Source organism: Rhinatrema bivittatum, chromosome 8 (genome assembly GCF_901001135.1).
Source record: "Rhinatrema bivittatum chromosome 8, aRhiBiv1.1, whole genome shotgun sequence".
Classification (NCBI taxonomy): Eukaryota; Metazoa; Chordata; class Amphibia; order Gymnophiona; family Rhinatrematidae; genus Rhinatrema; species Rhinatrema bivittatum.
In genome coordinates, this window is record NC_042622.1 from 260686345 (window position 1) to 260711773 (window position 25429).

Here is a 25429-nt window from a genome sequence, read left to right on the forward strand (position 1 = left end):
CACAAATTGTGCACGCCGGCAACCTGCCGACACGCGATCCTCTGACATGGTGGCAAATGGCCGCTCTGTCGGAGGCCTCTGGTCCCGCCCCCCACCCCACCCCCGGACTGCCCCGCCCCTTTAGTAAAGCCCCGGGACTTACATGCGTCCCGGGGCTTTATGCGCATCGCCAGGCCTTTTGAAAATAGGCTTAGCGCACGTAACCTTTTTAAAATCCGGCCCTAAGAGTGAATATGGCATTAGCTCAGAAAATAAAAAGAAAATTTAAAGAAAACAAAGCATTATTGGACGCAGCATATCCCCTTCTGAGACAAAAGGACTGTTTAAAGATATGAGATCACGGGATAACATTCTGCAAACATTATCAGAAACATGTTGGCAGGACACACCCTAATGCTGTGCCCTGGGTGCCTGTAAGCCTGTGTGTTGTACCAGAAATTTTTACCATTCACCAGGGCTGTTAGCATAATCTTGAGGGCCAGGCTAGCCGAAATTCCCACTGGGGCAAAGGATTTGACCATGGCACGAGAGAACTAGGGTTGCCAACTGGCTCCAGATTTTCAGGACAGGTTGATCCAGTCCTGGTTTTACCCCATTCCATGCTGGAGCTTATTCTAATTTACCTATTGCATTCCCTCAGAAAATCAACTATAAGTACCTTCATGCAGGGGAGTAAAAGCAGGACCGGATCAAAGCTGTCCTGAAAATCTGGAGCCAGTTGGCAACCCTGTAGAGAACCCCAGTGCAGCCACATTCTTAGTCTGAAAAAAGAACTGATCGTCACATTGGGGCCTGTGCGATAAAGCTCAGTGTGAATGTTAAAGCGGTTCTGCCTACGCTAATATTAGCATGCAATACATAGAAACATAGAAACATAGAAATGACGGCAGAAGAAGACCAAACGGCCCATCCAGTCTGCCCAGCAAGTTTCGCACTTTTTTTTTCTCTCACATACTTATCTGTTTCTCTTGGCTCTTAGTAACCTTTTTTTATTCTATTTCCTTTCCACCCCCACCATTAATGTAGAGAGCAGTGTTGAAATAGCTTAATTTAGTTAGGGATATTAACCACCGCAATAAGCAAGCCACACCCATGCTTATCTGTTTATTCAGACTGTGTAATTCAGTCCTTGTTGATTGTTGCCTGAATATAGATCAACCTTTCTTCATTCTCCCCTGTCGTTGAAGCAGAGAGCCATGCTGGCTATGTATTGAAAGTGAAGTATCAGTCTTGCTCCCCTGCCGTTGAAGCAGAGGACTATGCTGGATATGCGTGAAGTGTCAAACTTCCTCCCCTGCCGTTGAATCAGAGAGCTATGCTGGATATGTGTGAAGTGTTAAACTTCCTCCCCTGCCGTTGAAGCAGAGAGTTATGCTGGATTTGCATTGAAAGTGAAGTATCAGGTATTTTTTGGTTTGGGGTAGTAACCACTGTAACAAGCCAGCTACTCCCCTGCTTTTATGTGATTGCAAATTCTTTTTTCCACATTTCCTCTTGCCGTTGAAGCATAGGTCAATGTTGGAGTCGCATTATTGAATAAGGATATTCATCTCCAGGCAGTAGCCATCATTCCCTCAAGCCACCCCCATGCTTCTTCTCTTCATTCACATCCTCTAGACTTTATGGATCCACAGTATTTATCCCACGCCCCTTTGAAATCCTTCACAGTTTTGGTCTTCACCACTTTCTCTGGAAGGGTGTTCCAAGCATCCACCACCCTCTCCGTGAAGAAATACTTCCTGACATTGGTTCTGAGTCTTCCTCCCTGGAGTTTTAAATCGTGACCCCTGGTTCTTCTGATTTTTTTGCAATGGAAAAGGTTTGACGTCTTTGGATCATTAAAACCTTTCAAGTATCTGAAAGTCTGTATCATATCATCCCTACTCCTCCTTTCCTCCAGGGTGTACATATTTAGATTCTTCAATCTCTCCTCATAAGTCATTCGATGAAGACCCTCCACCTTTTTGGTCGCCCTTCTCTGGACCGCCTCCATCCTGTCTCTGTCCCTTCTGAGATACGGTCTCCAGAACTGAACACAGTACTCCAGGTGAGGCCTCACCAAGGACCTGTACAAGGGGATAATCACTTCCCTTTTCCTACTCGATATTCCTCTCTCTATGCAGCCCAGCATTCTTCTGGCTTTAGCTATCGCCTTGTCACATTGTTTCGCCGACTTCAGATCATTAGACACTATCACCCCAAGGTCTCTCTCCTGCCCCGTGCACATCAGCCCTTCTCCCTCCCATCGAATACAGTTCTTCTGGATTTCCACACCCCATATGCATGACTCTGCACTTCTTGGCATTGAATCTCAGCTGCCATATCTTCGACCACTCTTCCAGTTTCCTTAAATCCAGTCTCATTCTCTCCACTCCTTCGGCATGTCCACTCTGTTGCAGATCTTAGTGTCATCCGCAAAAAGACAAACCTTGCCTTATATAACATAGAAATGACGGCAGAAGAAGACCAAATGGTCCATCCAGTCTGCCCAGCAGCAAGCTCTCACACCCATCCCCTTCATATTTATCTATTACTCTTGTCCCTTATAAGTAACTTTTTGATTTTATTACCTTTCTGTTATTAAAGATCTGTTGTTAAAGCTGAGAGATAGCAATCTGGTATTATTTAGAATAGTTGTGGGTGGATCCTTGGACCAGTGGCAGGTGACCACACCCTCGGGGGAGATCCCGAGAGGGACCACTAGTCTGGCTTAGTGTAGGAGACAGACACACACTAGTTCTTTTATTAGACAATATATTAAACCACCAAAGGTGGCAGTAGTGAGCTGGAAGCACCCGGCTGGGCTGTAGTCCCTCAGGTACTGGAACAGCGATCCCAAGGTGGCTGAGCTGTAGAAAACTAAGAAAATGAGTAGATAGGATATGCAGAGTTTTGGAACAAGTCCTTGGTGGTAACACTCCCACAATAATATCTTGAAGCAGCTCAGGAGTTGGGATGCAGTAGGCCCTCGAGGAGCGAGTACCTGGTCCCAGGGAAAGCTCTGAGAGATAGATGGAAACTCACTAATGTTGTAAGCAGCGATGACTTCTTAGCAGAAGTGGTATTCAGATGCAGGTCCGGGACATAGGCCCTCGAGGAGCGAATACTGGTTCCGAACTGAGACCTGAAAAGAAAAAGAAAAGCGAGGCCCCCGAGGAGCGGGTTCCTCTAGTGAAGTCCGAGGAGGCAGAGTAGCTAGGTTTGCGGAGAGCGAATCCCATCCACAGCGACCTGAAGGAAGCTCGGTAAACTTATCCCTTGCTAACTCGTCCTGTTAGCAAAAACTGAGACCTTAAATATCTGGAGCTGATGACGTCATCTCAGGGAGATGCCCCTGAGGTTCGCGCCAACACCGGTACATCAGTTGGGCTGCGCACGTGCGCCCTTAGGCATCTGGTCAACATGGCGGCTTGCAGTGTTGAGCCGGTCCGGGAACGCCGCAAGAGGACGGCCTGGAGACGCCGCAGCAGCTAGCCTTCCATCAACCCCGGAGGGAGTCGCCAATGAGGTAAGGTGGGCGGAGCAGAGACGTCGGACAGCGACGGACACAACACCTTCCATCCCCGCCATCAATGTAGATAGCAATGTTGGAGCTGTATCCAAGTGAAGCATCTAAGTGAAGCATCTAGCCAATTGGCTAGGGATAGTATCCGCCGCAACAAGCAAGCCACTCCCACGCTTGTTCACCCAGCCTGTGCAATTCAGTCCTTGTTGGCAGCAGTCTGAATACAAATCATCTCCTCCTCATTCCCCCTGATGTTGAAGCAGAGAGCTATGCTGGATATGCATTGAAAGTGAAGCATCAGGCCCATTTGGTTTGGAGTAGCAACCGCTGCAACAAGCAAGCCACTCCCCTGCTTCTCTGTGGATGCAAATCCCTCCCTCCACATTGCCCCCTGCCGCCGAAGCACAGAGCAATGCTGGAGTCGCACCAACCGTATGCATGTCCATTGAATAAGGATATTAATCTCCAGGTAGTAGCCGTCATTCCCGCAAGCCACCCCATGCCTCCTCCCCTCATTCACATCCTCCAGACTCCACGGATTCACAGCGTCCATCCCATGCCCCCCCGAAATCCCCCACAGCTTCGGTCCCCACCACCTCCTCCAGAAGGGCGCTCCAGGCATCCACCACCCTCCTCGCGAAGAAACACCTCCCGACACTGGCTCTAAGCTTTCCTTCCTGGAGTTCCAAATTGTGACCCCTGGTTCTGCTGATTTTCCTGCAACAGAAAAGGTTTGTCGCTGTCCCGGGATCACTAAAACCCTTCAAGTATCTGTTAAAGGAACACTTGGCCCTCCTGCACAGTCCCTGCTGCTTCATTGCAGGATGTGTTACAGGAACACTTGGCCCTCCTGCATAGTCCCTGCTGCCTCATGGCAAGATGTTTACAGAAATACTCAGTCCTCCTGCACAGTCCCTGCTGTCTCAAGACAGGGTATGTGACAGGATCACTCAGCCCTCCTGCACAGTCCCTATTATCTCAAGCAGGATGTATTACAGAGACACTCAGCTCTCCTGCACAGTCCCTGCTTTCTCATTATAGGATGTGTTATGGGAACACTCAGCCCTACTGTTTTATAGTACATATGTGACAGAAGGAATCAGAATCTCAGCTGCCATATCTTCGACCACTCTTCCAGTTTCCTTAAATCCCGTCTCATTCTCTCCACTCCTTCGGCGTGTCCACTCTGTTGCAGATCTTACTGTCATCCGCAAAAAGACAAACCTTGCCTTCTATCCCGTCCGCAATGTCGCTCACAAAGATATTGAACAGGAATGGTCCCAACACCGATCCCTGCGGCACTCCGCTCAACACCGCTCTCTCTTCAGAGAAAGTTCCATTCACCACCACACATTGTCTTCTGTCCGTCAACCAGTTTGCAATCCAGGCCACCACCTCGGCACTCACCTAAGCTTCTCATTTTATTCACCAGTCTCCTGTGCGGAACCATATCAAAAGCTTTGCTGAAGTCTAAGTAGATGACATCGAGCGCTCTTCCTTGATCCAATTCCTTGGTTACCCAGTCAAAAAGTTCAATCAGATTTGTCTGACAGGATCTTCCCCTGGTGAATCCATGCTGCCTCTGGTCCAGCAATTCTTCCGACTGTAGATAGCTCACTATTCCTTCTTTTAACAGCGACTCCATTACTTTTCCCACCACTGAGGTGAGGCTAACCGATCTGTAATTACCAGCCTCTTCTCTGTTTCCGCTCTTGTGAAGCGCTGAGTGATCCCGCTTCACAGCGCCTTACTTTGAGGCTAAATATATGCACCAAGCTTTAACTTTAGAGGCCTTAAATTGAGCTCACCTATGGGGGTCACTTAATTTAAAGCACTATCTGGATAATGTTATCTGGTAAGTCTGCTCGTGCTTGAGGGCTGTCCTAAAGGTACCCAGATAACTTTATTCATGTATATTTCATTTTTACTGGGTATAGTAGACAGAATGCTGAATATCGAAGTAAAGTTACCCATATAACTTTCCCACTCCCACAAATTGGGGGAAATTTTGTAATATTGCTCATAAGTTAGCCAGCATAAATGCACATAAGGTACACCAATTGGCAAAGTGGGCATACGCGCATAAGTCCACTTTGAAAATTAGCCCAGCAAAATATGTGTGCACAATTATAGCTGCTGTTTGGTGAGTGCAGTTTTGCCAAGAGAATTTACTTGCACACTTTTTAAAATAAAAGACTGTGCACCTAAGTCCTAACTCCGCCCAGACTCCGCCTCCTGGAACGCTTCTCATTTACATGCATAAAAATACCCACATGCAGTGTGTATGAGTGCATGTCGGTCGCACACTATGTTACTCTCATTAGGATGGTCCCCCTCACATTAATATGCACTCAATAAAATTAACATTTACCCTTATGTAAATGAGAAAGTGTCATCTGTAAATGAGTGCCATGAGAAAAAGTGGGGTATGCAACCCTCCTCTTGCTATTTGCTGTGGGCCTGATAAAAGCAAAGATTTAACACCTGGTGTTGACATTTTTCTGTGCACACAGTGGCACAAAACTTTTCATTGACTGTGACCTTAGCAGAATTCTGCTTATTGCCCCCCCTCCCCTAAGATTCAAAATGTGATTAGTGCAAGGCCTAGCTGTAGAAGCAGGAAAACAAGTCAGATCCAGTGGGGAAGAAATTCTGTGTGGCAGATGTAATCTCTCGATTCCAATTGGTTGCCAGCAGGAAAAAGCAATGGGTCAGGCTGCAATCTTTAGTTGGCCAAAGGCAGCTGGAATCTTGGAAACGAGGCAGAGGGATGGAGGACTATGGGTAGATTACTCAGAAAGTCGGGCAATTCTCCACTCCTATTGGACAGGAGGCAGGCACAAGGGAGAAAATTCACAAACTAGTTTTTCACATTCTTATTTTCTGCAGCTGGGCAAGGTAATGACTATCAAGCAGAATAACATGACCTACAGTCAACTTGGTGCTGAGAAGCCGACAGAAGATGACCCCGTGTCATTGGCTCCTGGGTATGAAAGGCTAGCCTCAGACAGCAGAGGAAGGCAAGCCTTCCTTGGCTCAGTGATTTCTCTCGTATAGAGGGATGGGATCCAGGGGGAAGAGGGGATTCTCCCTCCTCATCTGACACGCTAAAGGGCCACGATTGAGCCACAGTCCTGCCCGTGGTTTCCATGTCTTACCTTCTCCAGCTCTGTGGTTCTCCTCAATCTGGGAATATGATGGCTGAAAAGAAAAAAAAAAAATAAGCTATGCCTGTTACATTTATAATTACTGAGCAGAATAGTTGCTCCCCCTTTGGAGAACTAGCCTGAATTTATTAAACAGAAAACCTGCCCAAGAAACTAGCCTGGCTTGGAAGAGAGCTCAGTTTGAATGAGATGCCTGCTTTTGTTAGAAGTTAGAAGTCCAGAACTTACCTCTATCACACTCCAGCAATATAAACATTTCCAGATTGATAAGTTTTAACCTTTCCAGGCAAATTTTTCTGAATATTCCCATTATAACACTTTGAATGTGGCACTCTAAAGTGCAATATTCCTGTTGTAATGCTCTAGATTTGGCACTCTATAGTATGGTACTTTTGTGCTGATGTTCTGGATTTGGTACAGTGTAATAAGGTACACGTATGGTAAGGGGATGGGCAGACTATACTGCGGCATTCCTGTGCTAATGCTCTGGATTTGGCACACTGTAGTTGCGATGGAGAAGGTACAGAGAAGAGCAACCAAAATGATAAAGGGGATGGAACAGCTCCCCTATGAGGAAAGGCTGAAGAGGTTAGGGCTGTTCAGCTTGGAGAAGAGACGGCTGAGGGGGGATATGATAGAGGTCTTTAAGTTCATGAGAGGTCTTGAACTGGTATCTCCCCAACATCCTCATTAGTAAACACGGAAGCAAAGAATGTGTGTGATTGAGACAGAGACTGGTCAGGGAGGTGACTGGTGTGTCTGTATGTGTGAGGGAGACAGACTGGTCTGGGAGGTGACTGGTGTGTGTGAAGGACAGAGACTAGTCAGGGAGGTGACTGGTGTGTGTGAGGGAGAGAGAGAGAAAGATTGGTCAGCAAGGAGAATGGTGTGTGTGAGAGAGAAAGAGACTCGTCAGGGAGTTGACTGGTATGAGAAAGAGATAGAGAGAGAGAGAGACTGGTCGGGGAAGTCACTGGTGTGTAAGAGACAGAGATTGGTTGTGGGTCTAATTGGTGTGTGTGTGTGTGTGAGACTGGTTGTGGCCCTAAGGAAGAGGACCGTGAGGACAGAGCTTCAGTATCCATCCACTGCTGCTTCTGGTTTGTGCTATTGGCCTGCAAGGGAAAGGAATAGGAGAGTTTTGCTGGAAAGAGTAAGGTGGCTTTTAAAGTTTATTTTTCCTGATTGACTGCCATTTTAATTATTGGGTATTATGTGATGTGTCTGCTGTTTTGAAATATTTTATTGATATTTGGACATTTCCTAGCGTGTAGCAGATGGACTCAGGACCAATGGGTATAGTGTACTCCTGATAGCAGTTGGAGACGGATCAGATTTCAATCTGACGTCAGCCCTAGTACATATACCCCGGCAGGAAGTGCTGCTCTTCAGTATTTTCCGTTTCCATAGCAGTTAGGGAATCTATGCACGCTCGCACAGTGTTAGAGTAATTTTACCAAAGAAACCCAAAACAAGAAGAAATCTTACCTCTACAGATGAGCCCCACTCTCCTGTGGTGACATCGCTTGGGTCCCTCCCCCAGTTGAGAATTCCTGAGGTGATTTCCGCGATCCCTCGGAGGTTGGCCTTGGTCCGACCGTCGACCCTCAGCATGGACTTAGCCCCTGGCAACGGGTGAGACTGAGAGGCAGCGGGTGCAACTTTGAGCGCAGCGGTGAAGGTATTTTCCCTCTCCCCCTGCAGCCGGAGACTGCCCGGAATGAGACCGGGAAACGCCGAGACAAGGTAAGGTAGAAAACTTATTTAAAGTCTCCGGTCTCCGAAGTTCAAAGAGTCGCACAGGTCGCCAGCTGGTGCCAGTGCCACTGGGTTGATCAGCCCAGCAGGGCTAGGCCCCGGTCAGATTCGGGGGTCCTCCCATGTGGAGACCATCCGAGGTGGTCGCCATACTGGCCGCGTGGTTGCCGTCACCATCTTGACCTGTTCGCCGCCCTGTCTGCCATCTCGACCCGTGCGCACAGAGGCGAGACACATCAGCAAGCGTATAATTGCCATGCGCATAGTGACACGCACAACCACACGCTTACTGTGCCGGGTATATAAGTTTGGCCCGTGCGCACAGCAGTGCACGCATCTTATTGAGCACGTACCCGACTTACGCACACAACCTCAACGCACCGGAGCGCATAACTAGGCTGCCAGGTCCCTGTATTTTTACGCGCACAAGCCATGGCACCACTGGAGAAGAAGCTCAAGGCTCATGCCCTTTGCACAGCATGCCACATCAGAGCTGCACAGCATGAGGAGGCCACGGCCCTGTGTATACAGTGCGAGGAGGCCCTGGGGGATTCAGCAAAACAGGATTAGCAGCCAGGTGTCCAAACTGGATTTCTTTATTGAGCAGTAACACGAATATGTAAACAAGCCCGACTCTGGCCGAGTTTCGCCCTCTTTCAATGGGGCTACATCAGGGGCTCAACTTGTGTCGTGTTTTGATTAATAAATATCCAGGTCTTAAATAAGACTCTACAACAGCTGATTATTAACTGAAATGCAACCATCCTGTATTACTTATCTGCTCCATTACTTATTATAAATTTTAACCATCCTATATTATTATTATTACTTATCTGCTCTATGTGTCTCTTCTTCCCGAATGTTATCCATGTGTCTACATTTTGTTTTCCATGTGTCGCTTCTCCCCATATGTTTTTTCTCCTTCTGTGTATCACTACCCCCTAGATCATTTAATTGCCGCTTATTGACCATAATGGGACTTTGGACTATTCTTTGACAGTTAAATGCGCCTGCGTAATTTTTGAATATTAATATATTATGGTTATTATACTCAACGAAGTTAGCATGTTACACTGGAAACCCGTTATATTTGTAAAGCCTGTAGCCGTTTTATGTTCTACTGTTTAACCTGTTATATGTAAAGCCTGTTGCTAATTTATTGTTTCACTGTGAACCGAGGTGATGTATGATTATACGTACCGCGGTATATAAGAATCGATAAATAAATAAATAAATAAATAAACAGAGTTTGGAAAACATGTACGGGCAGTGGTGCCCCTGCCTCTCATTCACTCACCTCTATCCCGTATTCACTCATACATGTATGAGTGAGTACGGGATAGAGGTGCTGCCGCTGATGCTTGCCACCGCAAGCACATTCAATATTGCGATCTGCAATCTGCAACAGTAGCAGTTTAAATTACAAGAACATTGTTCCTTATTTCTTCCTTCCCTCTTAAATGATACAATTTTGCAACAAGATATCGGCACATGAATACCAGTGCATTTGTGAGTGAATGAGAGGCAGGGCCACCACTGCCCGTACATGTTTTCCAAACTCTGTTTAATAATCAGCTGTTGTAGAGTCTTATTTAAGACCTGGATATTTATTAATCAAAACACGACACAAGTTGAGCCCCTGATGTAGCCCCATTGAAAGAGGGCGAAACTCGGCCAGAGTCGGGCTTGTTCACATATTCGTGTTACTGTTCAATAAAGAAATCCAGTTTGGACACCTGGCTGCTAATCCTGTTTTGCTGCCCTCACGGCTTTGTTAGACAGCCTTCCTTGCTGTTTCTTTAGTCCTGGGGGATTCAGCCCATGGCCCTCCAGAGCCAGTGCCGGGATCCAGCTTCTCGAACAGTACGCCGGACCTCGTGTCCCCCAGCAGGAGTCTCCCTCAAACGGGACTCCCCAGGGACACAGCGCCTCTTAATTTAGACCCAGCATCTATCTCCTCGGTGGAATTCTTCAAAGGCCTGCATACCTTTGTCCACATGCAGCCGGGGCCTCCGATAACATGACCACAGCCTCTGCCAGAGGACCTCAACATACCAGGACCCTCTATGCCCAGAGAAGTGCCTCCACCACCCAGAAGCCCCAACTTCGGGGACATGGACAACTCAGACGACGATTCAGAACCCCTGGAGGAAGGGGAACTCCCCCCAGGGACTGAACCCCAGCGAACCATGAGACATTTCTTCACCAAGGACGAGCTTCCAGACCTAGTCACACACAGCTTGAAAGAGCTCACTATCCCGGGCACAAGTGCCTTGGGGGAACCTAAGATGAACCCCTCCTAGAGGGACTCCGTCAGACCTCCCATTATTTCCCACTGTTACAAGCCGTCCAGCAGCTAATTGACCTGGAATGGGAAGCCCCAGAGACCACGTTCAAAGGGGGACATGCCCTGGCAGCCATGTACCCTCTGGACTCCGCTACCAAAGATCTCCTGGCATGTCCGAAAATGGATGCCACGGTCTGTGCGGTCTCGAAGTGCACTACTATCCCAGTCGAGGGAGGAGCAGAACTCAAGGATGCCCAAGACAGACGTCTAGAATCCATCCTCAAACAGTCTTTTGACGTCTCAACTATGTCTCTACAGATTGCGGCCTGCTGTGCCGTGGTGACACGTGCCTGCTTATCACAGACCAGGAACAACACTCCCGGGGAAGCCCTGGAACCAGCAGTATCGTTCCTCATGGATGCTGCTTCTGATCTGGTGCGCTCCGCGGCTAGGGGAGTGTCATCAGCAGTGGCAGCCAGAAGACAACTCTGGCTCCGAAACTGGTCGGCCGACACATCGTCCAAAACGAGACTCACAAGGATGCCCTTCAAGGGAACCCTCCTATTCAGAAGCGAACTAGAGAAGCTAGCCAACAAATGGGGTGAATCCCCACTGCCGCAGCTAACAGAGGACAGGAATAAGTGAAACCAGTGACCCTTCCCCCAAACTTCTAGGGGTAGAGGATCACAGTGCTTCAACCCATACAGAAACACATACCAAGCAGCTCGCCCCACAGGCAGGAGTTAGTCCTTTCAGAACAAGCACAACAAAAGGGGAGCCGGCTCGGGGCCAGGTCCCAGCCGCACCCCAAAATGAAAATCAGCAGATCTGTCCAAGGGAAGAAGCCATAGGGGGCAGACGTGCCCTATTCTACCAAAGATGGGTGGAGATAACTTTGGACAAGTGGGTCCTAGCCATCATTTGAGAGGGATAGTATCTGGATTTCCACCACATCCCTCTGGACAAGTTTGTGGAATCCCCCTGCCACATCCCTTCCAAGAGGACGGCAGTGGAAGCTACTCTGATCAGATTACTTGCCTTAGATGCTATAACACCGGTGCCCTCACAACAAATAAATACTGGACATTATTCCATCTATTTTATCGTTCCCAAGAAAGAAGGGACGTTCCGGCCCATCCTGGACCTCAAGTCTGTCAACTGCCACCTGAAGATTCCTCGCTTCCGCATGGAAACCCTACACTCGGTCATAAGGGCGATACAGCCGGGAGAATTCCTTACATCCCTGGATCTGTCGGAAGCCTACCTGAACATTCTGGTCCATCAAGAGCATTAGCGTTTTCTACGCTTCATGATCCTGGACCGTCACTACCAGTTCTGGGCACTACCATTCGGGTTAGCCACAGCACCCTGGACGTTCACCAAAATCATGGTGGTAGTGGCAGCAACACTGAGGAAGGAAGGAATCCTCGTACACCCTTATCTGGACGATTGGCTGATCAGGTCAAAATCCCCAGAGGAAAGTCACCAGGCGACCACAGAGTCAAAACTCTACTGGAGAGCCTCAGGTGGGTGGTCAACACAAACAAGAGCTGTTTGCAGCCCTCCCAATCCCTAGAATACCTGGGAGTTCAGTTCAACACCAAACAAGACAAGGTCATCCTGTCACCGACAAGGAGATCAAAACTGATGACCTAATTGTGAACCCTGTTGAGTCAGCTTCGTCCCACACCATGGGACTACCTCCAAGTCCTTGGCCTCATGGCATCCACACTGGAAGTAGTGCCATGGGCAAGAGCTCACATGAGACCCTTACAGCGCTCTCTACTGTCACGATGGAACCAGCTGTCTCAGAACTACACCGTTCGTCTCCAGCTCCCGGACAAGGTTCGGACCCAACTACGACGATGGCTACAAGAAGGCCATCTGAGCCATGGAGTGAGGCTGTCCTCACTGACCTGGATCCTGCTCACCATGGACGCCAGCCTACGGGGATGGGGAGCACACTGCCAGGAGTGAACCGCCCAGGGGCAATGGAACAAAAAGTCTGGATGGAACATCAATCGCCTAGAAGCACAGGCAGTCAGACTAGCCTGCCTACGGTTCGGTCACAGACTCCGAGACAAATCAGAGTCATGTCGGACAATGCCACAACAGTGGCCTACATCAACCATCAGGGAGGAACCAGAAGCCAACAGGTGTCTCTGGAAATAGACCCCCTAATGACGTGGGCAGAAGCGAACGTTCGAGAGATCTCGGCCATCCACATCGTGGGAAAAGACAACGTCGCTGCGGATTACCTCAGCAGAGAAAGTCTAGACCCAGGAGAATGGAGACTGTCGACCACAGCATTCCAGTTGATAGTAAGCCATTGGGGAACACCAACCATGGACCTCCTGGCAAACCAGTCCAACACCCAAGTGCCCAGCTTCTTCAGCTGCAGACAGAAACCTCAGTCCCAGGGAATTGATGCCCTGGTACAGACCTGGTCACAGGAAACTCTATTATACGCCTTCCCACCGTGGCCCCTAATAGGCACAATCATCCACAAGAAAGAACACCATAAGGGACCAGTACTTCTAGTGGCCCCAGACTGGCCAAGAAGGCCGTGGTACGCACACATGCGAAGGCTACTGACAGGGAGCCCTCTCCCGCTACCGCCAACAAGGGCGGATCCTCCACAAGGACCCAGCTTGATTCTCTTTTACAGCCTGGCCATTGAGAGGGCTCACCTGAGGACGAGTGGATACTCGGGGGCAGTAATTGACACCCTGCTCCGAGTACACAAGTTCTCCACATCCCTAACATACATAAGGATTTGGAGAGTATTCGAAGCCTGGTGTGAGGACCGTGACATCATCCCATGCTTAGTCAAAATTCCAGCGATTTTGGAATTCCTACAGAACGACCTACAGAAGGGATTGTCTCTCAACTCCATCAAGGTACAGGTGGCCGCATTGTCATGCTACGGAATCAAGCGTGAGGACGGTAGCCTAGCCTCTCACCCAGATGTCTCCCACTTCCTGACGGGAGTCAAGCAGATCCAACCACCCCTAAAGTGGCCGGTGCCTCTATGGAACCTCAACCTGGTCCTAGACTTCTTAGCAGGAACTTCCTTCAGACCTCTCCGCGGTTTGTCCTTCTGACTATTAACATTGAAAACAGCTTTCCTGGTGGCAGTCTGTTCGGCCCGTGTATCTCCAAGCTACAAGCACTGTCATGCCGAGAGCCGTTCCTCAGACTCACCCCGGGAACCATCCAGTTACGCACGGTCCCGTCCTTCCTCCCCAAAGTGCTTTCTCACTTCCATCTCAACCAAACCTTTCGCTACCATCGCCAGATGAGCATTGGAAGAATCTCGCCGCCTGTGCCACCTCAACGTTGGCAGACTCCTAGTCCGATACCTGGAAAGGTCGGAATCCATACAAAAGATGGACCATCTATTCGTCCTTCACAGTGGGAAGAAGCAAGGGGAAGCAGCCTCGCGAGCAACCATAGCCCGCTGGATCAAAGAAGTTATCAAGGCAGCCTACGTAGAAGCAGGCAAGCCGCCGCCTTTGCAAGTCAAGGCCCATTCCACTAGAGCCCAGGCAGTGTCCTGGGCGGAAACCAAGATGCTGTCACCCGCCGAGATCTGTCAGGTGGCAACATAGTCCTCCATTCACACCTTCTCCAGGTTCTACCGCCTGGATGTTCAGGCTCGAGAGAACACAGCATTTGCAAGGGCAATACTAAGTGGGCCTCGGGCAGCCTCCCACCTGGTTCGGGAGTAGCTTTTATACATCCCATTGGTCCTGAGTCCATCTGCTACACGCTAGGAAATGGAGAAATTACTTACCTGATAATTTCGGTTTTATTAGTGTAGACAAATGGACTCAGCATCCCACCCACGGCTGCCGTCATTCATGGAATTCTCGGGCGACATCCCTGAGAGCGAGTTATTCACGGGTAAGCCAAGCTTCCCTCCAATTAGGACACCCATCCTACCGGGTGTCGATGTTTCTTGGTTGAGGGCACTGGCGGTCTCCAGCTATAACCAATATAACCAGTTCAAGTTAATAAAGTTAACCAGGTTATAAAGTTAATCCAGTTATACAAGTTATACAAGTTATTCAGTCACACATATATCCACAATTGCTTTTCGAGGAGAATACTGAAGAGCAGCACTTCCTGCCGGGGTATATGTACTAGGACTGATGTCAGATTGAAATCTGATCCATCTCCAACTGCTATCAGGAGTACACTATACCCATTGGTCCTGAGTCCATCTGTCTACACTAAGGAAAATGAAATTATCAGGTAAGTAATTTCTCCAATTTTTAATAATTTTTATGAGTTTTTAATTGTTGGATGTTATTCTGTTCATCAGCTGTTTTGAAACATTTATTAGTATATTTTTACAATTATTTCTGTGTGTGGATCTATGACAGCTTGGCTTTTTCTGCTTTCCTAATTGGAGGTGTATTGGTGTTTAGGGCTTGGTTTAATATTTGTAGTGTTGCCTTTTCATAGATAGGGTTGTTACTGTTTGAGTGTGTTCCATAGCACACGTGTAACTTTGTGCTGGTTAGTTTGTGTGCATTATTGTAGATCCTGGGGCTATGTTAGGTGCTATATTTCTCTTTCCATTTCTACAGGTTTGCAATACATGCAATTAATACTTCCAATTGATGACACAATTGAGAAAACATTAAACATAGCCAACATGTATCTAGATTTAATAAAACAACTTCTAAACCAAATGGAACTAGTTATTAATATAGAAAAAACAGAATTCTTACATCTAGAATGAAAAAACATAGCGATTATTCAAAACCCAATCACACTCAATAACAACCAAAAAATACAACTAGCTGAGAAAGTACAAAACCTTGGAGTGATAATTGATACAGAACTAAGTATGAAACAACATATATCTCTAAAAGTAAGAGAAGGATATGCCAACCTGATGACACTTAGAAGACTAAAACCACTACTAACGCCTACCGATTTCCGGTCAGTATTACAAGCCTTAATTTTTGCCAGTACAGGCTACTGTAATGCCCTTCTACTGGGTTTACCATACACTACAATAAGACCACTACAAATATTACAAAACACAGCTGCAAGAATTCTAACTGGTAAAAGTAAAAGAGAACATATCACCGATACCCTAATTGAACTACACTGGTTACCCATTGAGCAAAGAATACAATACAAGACTCTATGTACCATACATAAATTAATACATGACGAAAAAGCAGAATGGTTGAACACAGCCCTCCACGTACACGTCCCCCACAGAAACCTGAGATCAGCAAACAAAGCATTGCTAACTATTCCTTCAGTTAAAACAGCTAGACTAACTCAAGTAAGGGATAGGGCCCTAACCCTAGCAGGACCTATAATATGGAACAATATGCCTTTAGAAATCAGATTGCAAAGAAACATCAAAACTTTCAGAAAAAGTTTAAAAACATGGCTATTTAAGCAAGCATACTACAAAGAGAATGGAGAGGAGAATGGAGAGTAGGATCCAGGGAAATGTAGGGTGCGGTCAGTAGAACTCCCACACACACACCTTTTTGTGTGTTTCTCATTTTTTGTTTTTTTTCTTTCTTTTTTTCTTTCAACAACAAAGTACTAGAGTTAAGTATTAATTTATCTTATAGCTAATACAGATAGAATTGGATATGACTTATAACACACACCAATTAATATTTATTATGAAACTATGTTACAGTATTTTGATGGCACCTGTTTAGTTAATATAATTTAAGACATTTTATGCAACATGAAGTTATGTGCCTTATTGTGAACCGTTGTGACGGCATCTAGCTTAACGATGGTATAGAAAAGATTTTAAATAAATAAAATAATAAACATGCAGAGTGGCTTTTTGTCTTTCAGGGTTTTTGTCTTTCAGGGTTTCTATGTTATAAGGGGGGGCGATATTTAAATTCGATGGGTTCTCTTTTTTGTGTCACTTGTTGTTCAGTATATTTGATAGAGGATTGTATGAGGAAATGATCCGCCCAGGGGATCTGGGTATATTTATTTATTTATTTCTAGATTTTTCTATACCGGCATTCGAGATTAGGAACCCCATCATGCCGGTTTACAAATAACAAGAGGGTGTGCACAAAAACAGAACATAAACAAGTGCAAAGAAATAAAAGTTACATTACAACAGGGTCATAAAACTGGGGAGAGAATTAGAGTAAGATAGTTGAGTAGTAAAGATGAATTATTTACATTAATAATTTACATAATATTGTGTAGTGTCTTATAAGATGTTACTGTCTTTCAATATGGATCTGGGAAGGCTTGCTTAAATAGCCATGTCTTAAGCCTTTTTCTGAAAGTAGGAAGGCATGGTTCTTGTCTTAGATCGGGAGGAATAGAGTTCCATAGTGAAGGTCCGGCTGTGGAAAAGGCTCGGTCTCTGTAGGTTAGGTGGTGAGTGGTTTTGGTTTGTGGAACAAGGAGTGATCCTTTGTAGGCTTCTCTGATGGGTCTGGTGGATGTGTGCTTTCTGAGTGGAATTTGAAGATTGAGGGATGCTTGGTGATGGATAGTCTTGTAGATGATAGTGAGGGATTTGTGGATAATTCTAAAGTGTATTGGCAGCCAGTGCAAGTTCTTGAGAATAGGAGAGATGTGGTCTCTTCTCCTGGTGTTAGTCAGAATTCTCGCAGCTGAATTCTGAAGCATCTGAAGGGGTTTAATGGAAGCAGAAGGGAGACCTAATAAGATGGAATTGCAGTAGTCTATCTTAGAAAAGATTACTGCTTGAAGGACCGTTCTGAAGTCTCGCATGTGAAGGAGCGATTTGATTCTTTTAAGTACTTGAAGTTTATAGAATCCGTCTTTAGTAGTTTGTTTGATGAAGGATTTTAGATTAAGATGGTTGTCGATAATTGCGCCTAAATCCCTTGTTTGGGTGGTAAGATGGTGGGTTAGAGGACATGGAGGTGGGTTGCTATTTTCTGGTGAGATGATGAGAAGTTCCGTCTTGGCTGTATTTAATATCAGGTTTAGACTCGAGAGGAGGCGATTGATTTCTTTAAGGCAAATTTCCCAAAATTCAAGAGTTTTGGAGATGGTTTCTTTGATGGGGATCAAGATCTGCACATCGTCTGCATATAGGAAGTGAGTTAGTTTCAAGTGGGTTAGCAGTTGACATAGCGGTAGAAGGTAAATATTAAAGAGTGTAGGGGATAGGGAGGAGCCTTGAGGAACTCCAAAAGCTGAAGAGAAGCGGGAGGATTCCTTATTATGTATCTTGACCTTATAGCCTCTGTTGTTGAGGAAAGTATTGAACCATGATAGGGCAGTTCCTGAGATTCCTATGTTCGCAAGTTGATTGATGAGGATGGAGTGTTTGACGGTATCAAATGCGGCCGAAAGGTCCAACAGGATAAGTAGAAAGGATTGGCCTTTGTCTAGCCCCATGATGATGTGGTCTGTCAGGGATATGAGTAGCGTCTCTGTGCTTAAAGCTTTACGGAAACCATGTTGTGAGGGGTAAAGTATTTTGTGATCTTCAATGTAGTTGGAGAGTTGAGTGTTGACCAGCTTTTCCATTATAGTCAGATTTAATGTGATTTTATAATGTGATTTTATATATAATTATATAATGTGATTATATAATATATAATTATATAATGTGATTATATAATGTGATTTTAATGTGATTTCCATTATAGTCAGATTTAATGTATAGTCAGATTTAATGTGCTCTAAGTGGCTATGATTGATAAACGATAAATCAAGAGAGTGTCCTGCTTTGTGAGTGGGCTTGTCAATAGAGTGAATCCTTGTGCCGTCATGATATCCATTAGTGTTTGGCAGGTGTTAGATAAGGGATTTGCATCCATGTGCAGATTGAAATCACCTAGTACAATGGTGGGTTTTGAGGTATTTAAGTGTGTTGTTAGGAATTCAATTAATGGGGAGATGTTTAATTCCAGTAGGCTTGGGGGGCAGTATATCAAGCAAATTTGTAAAGTGTTAGTTTCGAAAAGAGCGATTCCGTGGTTTCTAGCGGGTGTTATCGGGATTAGTTTACATTTAAAATTGTTTTCAATTATTAGGAGTAGTGTCCCCCCCCCCCCTCTTTTACTTATTCTGGGGATTGAAAAGACATCATAGTTTTTATGTGCTATTTGATTTTTTAAAACGGTGTCTGATTTTTTTAACCATGATTCTGTGACAGCAATGAAGCTTGGTTTTTTGTGTCATATAATAGGTCTGTAATTATAGGGAATTTCTTAGTGATTGATTGTGCATTTACTAGTAGGAATGTTATCATTAGCAAATTACTTGTGCAAAACCATCATACTTTTTGTACATAGTGATTCTAAAAAAGACAACTTGATGTTATGACAAAACACATCCTTTCTTGGGATACAAACAACAACCATAACTCAACAAAACAGTACGTACAAAATACTACAATACAATAAAACATATATAATGGTAACATGAATTTTGGTTGTATGTAGATATTGAAAATACCAATGAAAGACACTTTCTATGATGTTTATTTACAATAAAAAGTCCATGGTTTTACCTGTGTGTAGTCAGTTTTAAAGATCAGTCTCATATATAAGATATTATTCAATCAGCTGTACTTCAATAACTAGCAGAATGTCATATAATTATGTTATAATGCTAGAGTTATTCTCCTGAGGTTGGCTTCAACCCCCTTCTCTCTGTTATATCTCTCTACTTTGATTATCTGTCTCTTCATTTCCAATTCCAAGTTATTCACCCTTGTTATAATGTAACTTTTACCTTCTGCTCCTAATCTGTCTCCTCTTTTGAGGTTTGACAAGTTACTGTTAATGTACTATCGTTCTATGTAAACCGAGTTGATTTGATCTGTATCAAGAAAATCGGTATATAAAATCCCTAAATAAATATGCCAGATTATATCTTATGGTCTCTAAAAGGTGTGCATGAAACGTTACCCCTGTGTCGTATCCACGTTACTTGTGCCATTATGATGAAAGTATAGAAGCATACACACATTAACACATTTGTAATCGATTCATCACTAATTATTCATGTTCAGCACAGTATACATGTATTTATATTTCTATAAATGTCTATGTGTTTCATTTGATTCATTTATAGTTTTTGTTGTTGTTGATTTATGTGCACATAATTGAGTATGTTTCATTTTATAAGCACGACTTAACAGCTCAGTTCTATGTATGTACATACATTTATGTCGAATATATGAGTTTTGATTTTAATTTTATTTTCAGTAGCCCCTGAGGCAGCTCCTGTGTGAGCGAAACTCGGCCAGACTCGGGCAAGTTCTAATAAAAGTCCCTTGATACATCGATCTTCTTTGTTTCTTCACTACTCTAGAGGTGTCTGGAAGGTGCCAGTAGCAAAAACGGCTAGGATAGTAGTCACAAAATGAAACTCCGGGAGGACGACTCAAAACCAATGTCAGGAAATATTTCTTCATGGAAAGGGTGGTGGATACCTGGCATGCCCTTCTGGAGGAGGTGGTGAACATAAAAACAGTCAAAGAATTCAAAGAGGCATGGGATAAACACTGTGAATCCCTAAAGGCTAAAGGACGGAAATGAAGAAATGGATAGATTGGGGTAACCTGCTTGATGGCAGTTACTATCCTTAACAATATGCATGGGGATTACTACCCTTAGCCAATAAGCTTTGATGCTTTTGACACAACTGTTGTCCACTTTGACGGTATTGGGGACAAAAATGGAATTGGATTCAGAGGACAACCAAAATGGACCCCAACTTTTATGGTCTGGGGTACTGATACGCAGACATATGGGAACAAGCACAGGACTACTTCTATGGCCAAGTTCAAAAGCAAAGCACATCAAGCAGCATTGTCTGAATTTTCAAGAAGGCACTTCACACAGTAAAAATGTTGCTTTGTTAATATATGTATTTATTTATTAAATTTCTGTATCGTCACTCTGTATTCAGTCGTAATGGTTCACAACATAAAAACAGTCATATAATCATATAAAATTATAACATAAATAAATACAATAAAAATTAAAGTGAAAAGAACTTTAAAAAATCTAAAAAAATAAAAACATTTATAAAACCTCAATCCCTCTTATGTTTTATTTTTGGCATTGCCATAATATGTAAGCCTTAGTCCATTTTTGTTATATAACTCTCATAAGCATGTTCAAATAGCCAGGTCTTTAAGTTCTTTTTAAAAATACAAAAGTCTTGTTGCAGTCTTAAGTTGGAGGGAAGTGAATTCCAGAGTTTAAGGCCAGCAATCAATATAGCTCTTTCTCTCACTTCAGTCAAGTGTGTGGATCGAACATCGGGAATAATTAAAAGGCCTTTATTCGCCTATCTCAGGTTCCTTTGTGGGATGTGCAAGTGTAATGAAGAGTTTAACTATTCTATTTTATCACTGTAAATTGATTTATGTAAAAGACATAAAATTTTATAGTCAATTCTAAATTTAACTGGGAGCCAATGTAAGCCCATCAAAGTAGGTGTTATGTGATCAAATTTCCTTCCGCCGGTTAAAACTCTGGCAATCGTGTTCTGCAATAATAATAAGGTTTTGGGGGGTTGGGGGAAGCTAAGGGATTAGTTTTAAAAGGTCAGGGTGGGTTTTTTGTTTATAGGCTCGGGCGCAGCCGATAAAAAAAAACCTGATTGGGCCGGACTAAAAAACTACAGCACAGAAATACTACTGCTTGCGCTAACAGACAACAACATGAGAGGTTTCGACAGCGGTAAACATTACATTTTAGTGATGCTCGACCTGTCAGCAGCATTTGATACAGTAAATCATGACATCCTATTAAATAGATTAGAAGAAATAAGATTAAGTAACAAAACAATCAAATGGTTCAGATCATACCTAAATAACAGTTACTTCCAAGTACAGATCAAAGACGTAATGTCAGAAAAAATAAACCTTCAAACAGGAGTCCCACAGGGATCGGTCCCATCTGCCACACTATTCAACATATACCTGCTGCCATAGAGATAAATCAAAACCCAATCACACTCAAAAACAACCAAAAAATAGAATTAGCAGAGAAAGTACGAAAACTCGGAATAATAATTGACACGGAACTATGTATGAAACAACACATATCTTTAAAAGTAAGGGAAGGATACACCAAACTCATGACACTTAGAAGAGTAAAACCACTACTAACAACTACCAACTTCCGATCAGTGTTATAAGCTTTAATTTTTGCAAGCACTGACTATTGTAATGCCCTCCTACTGGGTTTACCATACACCACACTAAGACCACTCCAGATACTACAAAACACTGCTGCAAGAATTCTGACTGGTAAAAATAAAAGAGACCATATCACCGAAACCCTAGCTGAACTACACTGGTTACCCATTGAGCAAAGAATACAGTGCAAAAAACTATGTACCATACATAAATTAATACATAACGAAAAAGCAGATTGACTGAATACAGCCTTTTGCATATATGTCCCTCACAGAAACCTGAGGTCAGCAAACAAAGCACTACTAACTATACCTTCAGTGAAACCAGCAAGACTAACCCAAATAAGGGAAAGGGTGCTGTCCTTAGCAGGACCTATACTATGGAACACCATGCCTCTAGAAATCAGATTACAAAGAGACATCAGAACCTTCAGGAAAAGTTTAAAAACATGGCTATTTAAACAAGCATATCACAAAGAGAATGGAGAGTAGAATCCAGGGTAGTATAGGATGCGGTCAGTAGAACACTCACACACATCACCTTAATCAAGATGTGTGTTTTTATTTGTATTTGTATTTTTTATTTTTGCTCACCACCAAAGAATAAGATACAATTATTAATCTATGTCAAAACTGATACAGATAGGAATAAACATGATTTATCACACCCACCAATTAGTATTTTTTTACGAAACTATGTTAGCATAACTTAATGGCACCTGTCTAGTTGATATAATTTAATACAGTTAGCAATATTAATTTATGTGCCTTATTGTAAACTGTTGTGACGGCAACTAGCTTAACGACGGTATAGAAAAGATTTTAAATAAATAAATAAGTATCTGTAATCAGAAATCCATCTATACAGGTATCCTTCTTTTACACTGCGAGCATGTCTATTCACCACCAGTTTCACGTTACCCCTGGGTCGTATCCACATTTCTTGTGCCATTATGATGAAAGTATAGAAGCACACACACATTAACACATTTGTAATCGATTCATCTACTGAAACTAATTTTTCATGTTCAGCACAGTATTCATGTATTTATATTTCTATAAATGTCTATGGGCCTTATTTTCCAAATGTATCGCACGCAGTAAGGGACGTTTCGCACGCGAAATGTCCCTTTTCACATGCGATACCAAAATGGGGGCGGAGTTGGCCCCGGAAGAGGAGGAGTCGGGGCATCACCGGGGCTGACTCCACGAAGCCGCCGCAGACGACGAAAAGGTAAGGCCCTTTTCGCATCCTATTTCGCTCCCAATAGCTACACCTTCTATGGTGGTGCTATTGGGTGCGAAACCGGCAGCAATCGCACCGCGATGGTGCGATCGCTGCCGGCTAGCGCAGGCCTGCCCCCCCGTTTCGGCCCCCCCGCCCCTCATTTCCTAAAGTATCGCAGGCCTGCGATACTTTAGAAAATGAGGCCCTATGTGTTTCATTTGATTCATTTATAGTTTTTTATGTTGTTGATTTATGTGCACATAATTGAGTATGTTTCATTTTATAAGCACGACATAACAGCTCAGTTCTATGTATGTACATACATTTATGTCAAATATATCTTATATATGTGTGTTTTGATTTTAATTTTATTTTCAGTAGCCCCTGAGGCAGCTCCTGTGTGAGCGAAACTTGGCCAGAGTCGGGCAAGTTCTAATAAAAGTCCCTTAATACACTGATCTTCTTTGTTTCTTCGCTACTCAGCAGTATTGGATCGACTTCCGCTTTGTTTTTTAGACCCCTCTAGAGGTCACATCTGGAATTAATCAGCCTGTCACCTCTAGGTGTATAGAGCAGGTCCTGGCTGCCTTGCTCAGAAAGACGCAACAATATATATCCTTCCCTAGCAGAAGACAACAACAACACCAAATAATGATAGATTGCTATCAAAAAGCATGTTTCATCTCTGTCTTGATGGCTATCAGTTGCACTCACATATCCATAAGGGCACCAGGGGGAGATGAGGCCACCTAATGCAACTACAAGGGCTTGTTACAGAAGGGGAGCACTGGGAGAGTGGTCCCATCTTGAGGGGATTGTGTGCCCTTGGGCCTTGGCACGACCCCAGAAAACTCCAAGGCAGCACCGAGGGTAGGCGAGGCGTGTCTCAGCATGGGTGGAGATGGACGGTCTGACCCTCTGCAGGACCTGCATGCTTCTGGAGTCAACACATGGTGTTGGTTATTGAACAGTCCTCCGACCGTTCCCAGCCCTTTTGGACCTGCCACAAGGAATGACAAGAAGCAGCAGACCGGACTACGGATGAGGGCAGATGAAGGCTCTGGAACATAGAGACTCTAGACGAAGACAAGGAACTTGGAAGACTCAGGATCAAGGTTCAGGAACAAAGTCAAGTACTGGGTTAAGGCTGCCATGCAGCGCGCCCTACACAGCCCACCGTAAACGGGCGGACCCAATGGGCTTGTCACGGACCACGTTAGAATGCGAAGCAGGCTCTAGACGAGATGTGGAATAGCTGAAGCTGGAACATGGCGAAGATTTGGTAGAAGCCTGTACCAAGGTGCGCCCTACACAGCCCATCCTAGGCTGGTCGCGGACCATGCTGGAATGGCACAGGTTCAGTCAGAATCTTAAGCATTGACGGAGCAGCCCCAAGAACATCCAAGGGCCGGAACGAGAGTCAGGATGGAGGACCAAGACAGAACTTGGCTTCAAACAGGAAACAGGACCAAGACGGGACTTGGCTTCAGGCAAGGATGACCCTCTGGAGACTTGAGCTGCGGACAAGAAGACAGGCAATGTACCATGAGCATGCCAAGAAAGGGTGGCATCGAGGAACCAGGGGTTTTGGAAACAGAGGCGAAGACAAGGCATCAGGAAGCAACATCAGGAACCAAGGACATTGGACAACAGGAACATGGAAACATATCTAAACGAGACATGGAGCTCCAACGAAGAATGAAGGCCTGATGGAGCACTGGAAGGCGAGACATCCAGGAGCAAGTAACTCCAATGCAAGGCAAAGCAGAACTGAAAGAAAAGTCCTTTTATAGAGCAGGAAGCAGACAACTCCCTGGGAGGAATTTAGATGGGCCACACCCGGCTGGCCCTATAAATAGAGAGAAGATTGGAACAGGAAAGGCAAACAGAAGGCAGTGGGTAATTTTGGAACAATCAATTGGAATTATGGGCCATGATTTGGCAACTAAGGAAGTCGTGAAGATCTATATTGAATATTCTGCCAACCACTGCTACTTCTTTAAGGATAGAGATCAATGGCGTATAAACTTGATAGGTCACAGAAAATATTTTTATAGCACATCCCTATATCACACGCTAGAATTTCAACCAGATCTTAATATGAAACCATTTAAGCAGTGGATTGAGCTAGGTCTTGGTATATTTAGAGCATTTCTGGGCCACTAGAGATGTTATTCATTTTGAATAGCTGCATAAGAAATATCACTTTAGTGGTATGGATAATTTTTTGTATTTACAGCTATGCCATTTTTTTGAGATTCAAGGGGGTTAAAGAAGATCTGCTTTTGGGGAGATCACATTTTGAGTGCTTATGTAATAATGCTGAT

At 44.5% G+C, this 25429-nt stretch overlaps 1 protein-coding gene across 2 annotated transcripts in view; it reads right to left on the reverse strand.

The window, feature by feature from the left end:
• VEGFB (vascular endothelial growth factor B) overlaps positions 1 to 25429 on the reverse strand; it is a 132048-nt gene that overhangs the window by 17509 nt on the left and 89110 nt on the right. For both annotated transcript variants that reach the window (XM_029614756.1, XM_029614755.1), the window contains exon 2: positions 6664 to 6706. In XM_029614756.1, coding sequence (XP_029470616.1) covers positions 6664 to 6706 — 43 coding nt within the window. The remainder of the gene's footprint in view (positions 1 to 6663; positions 6707 to 25429) is intronic.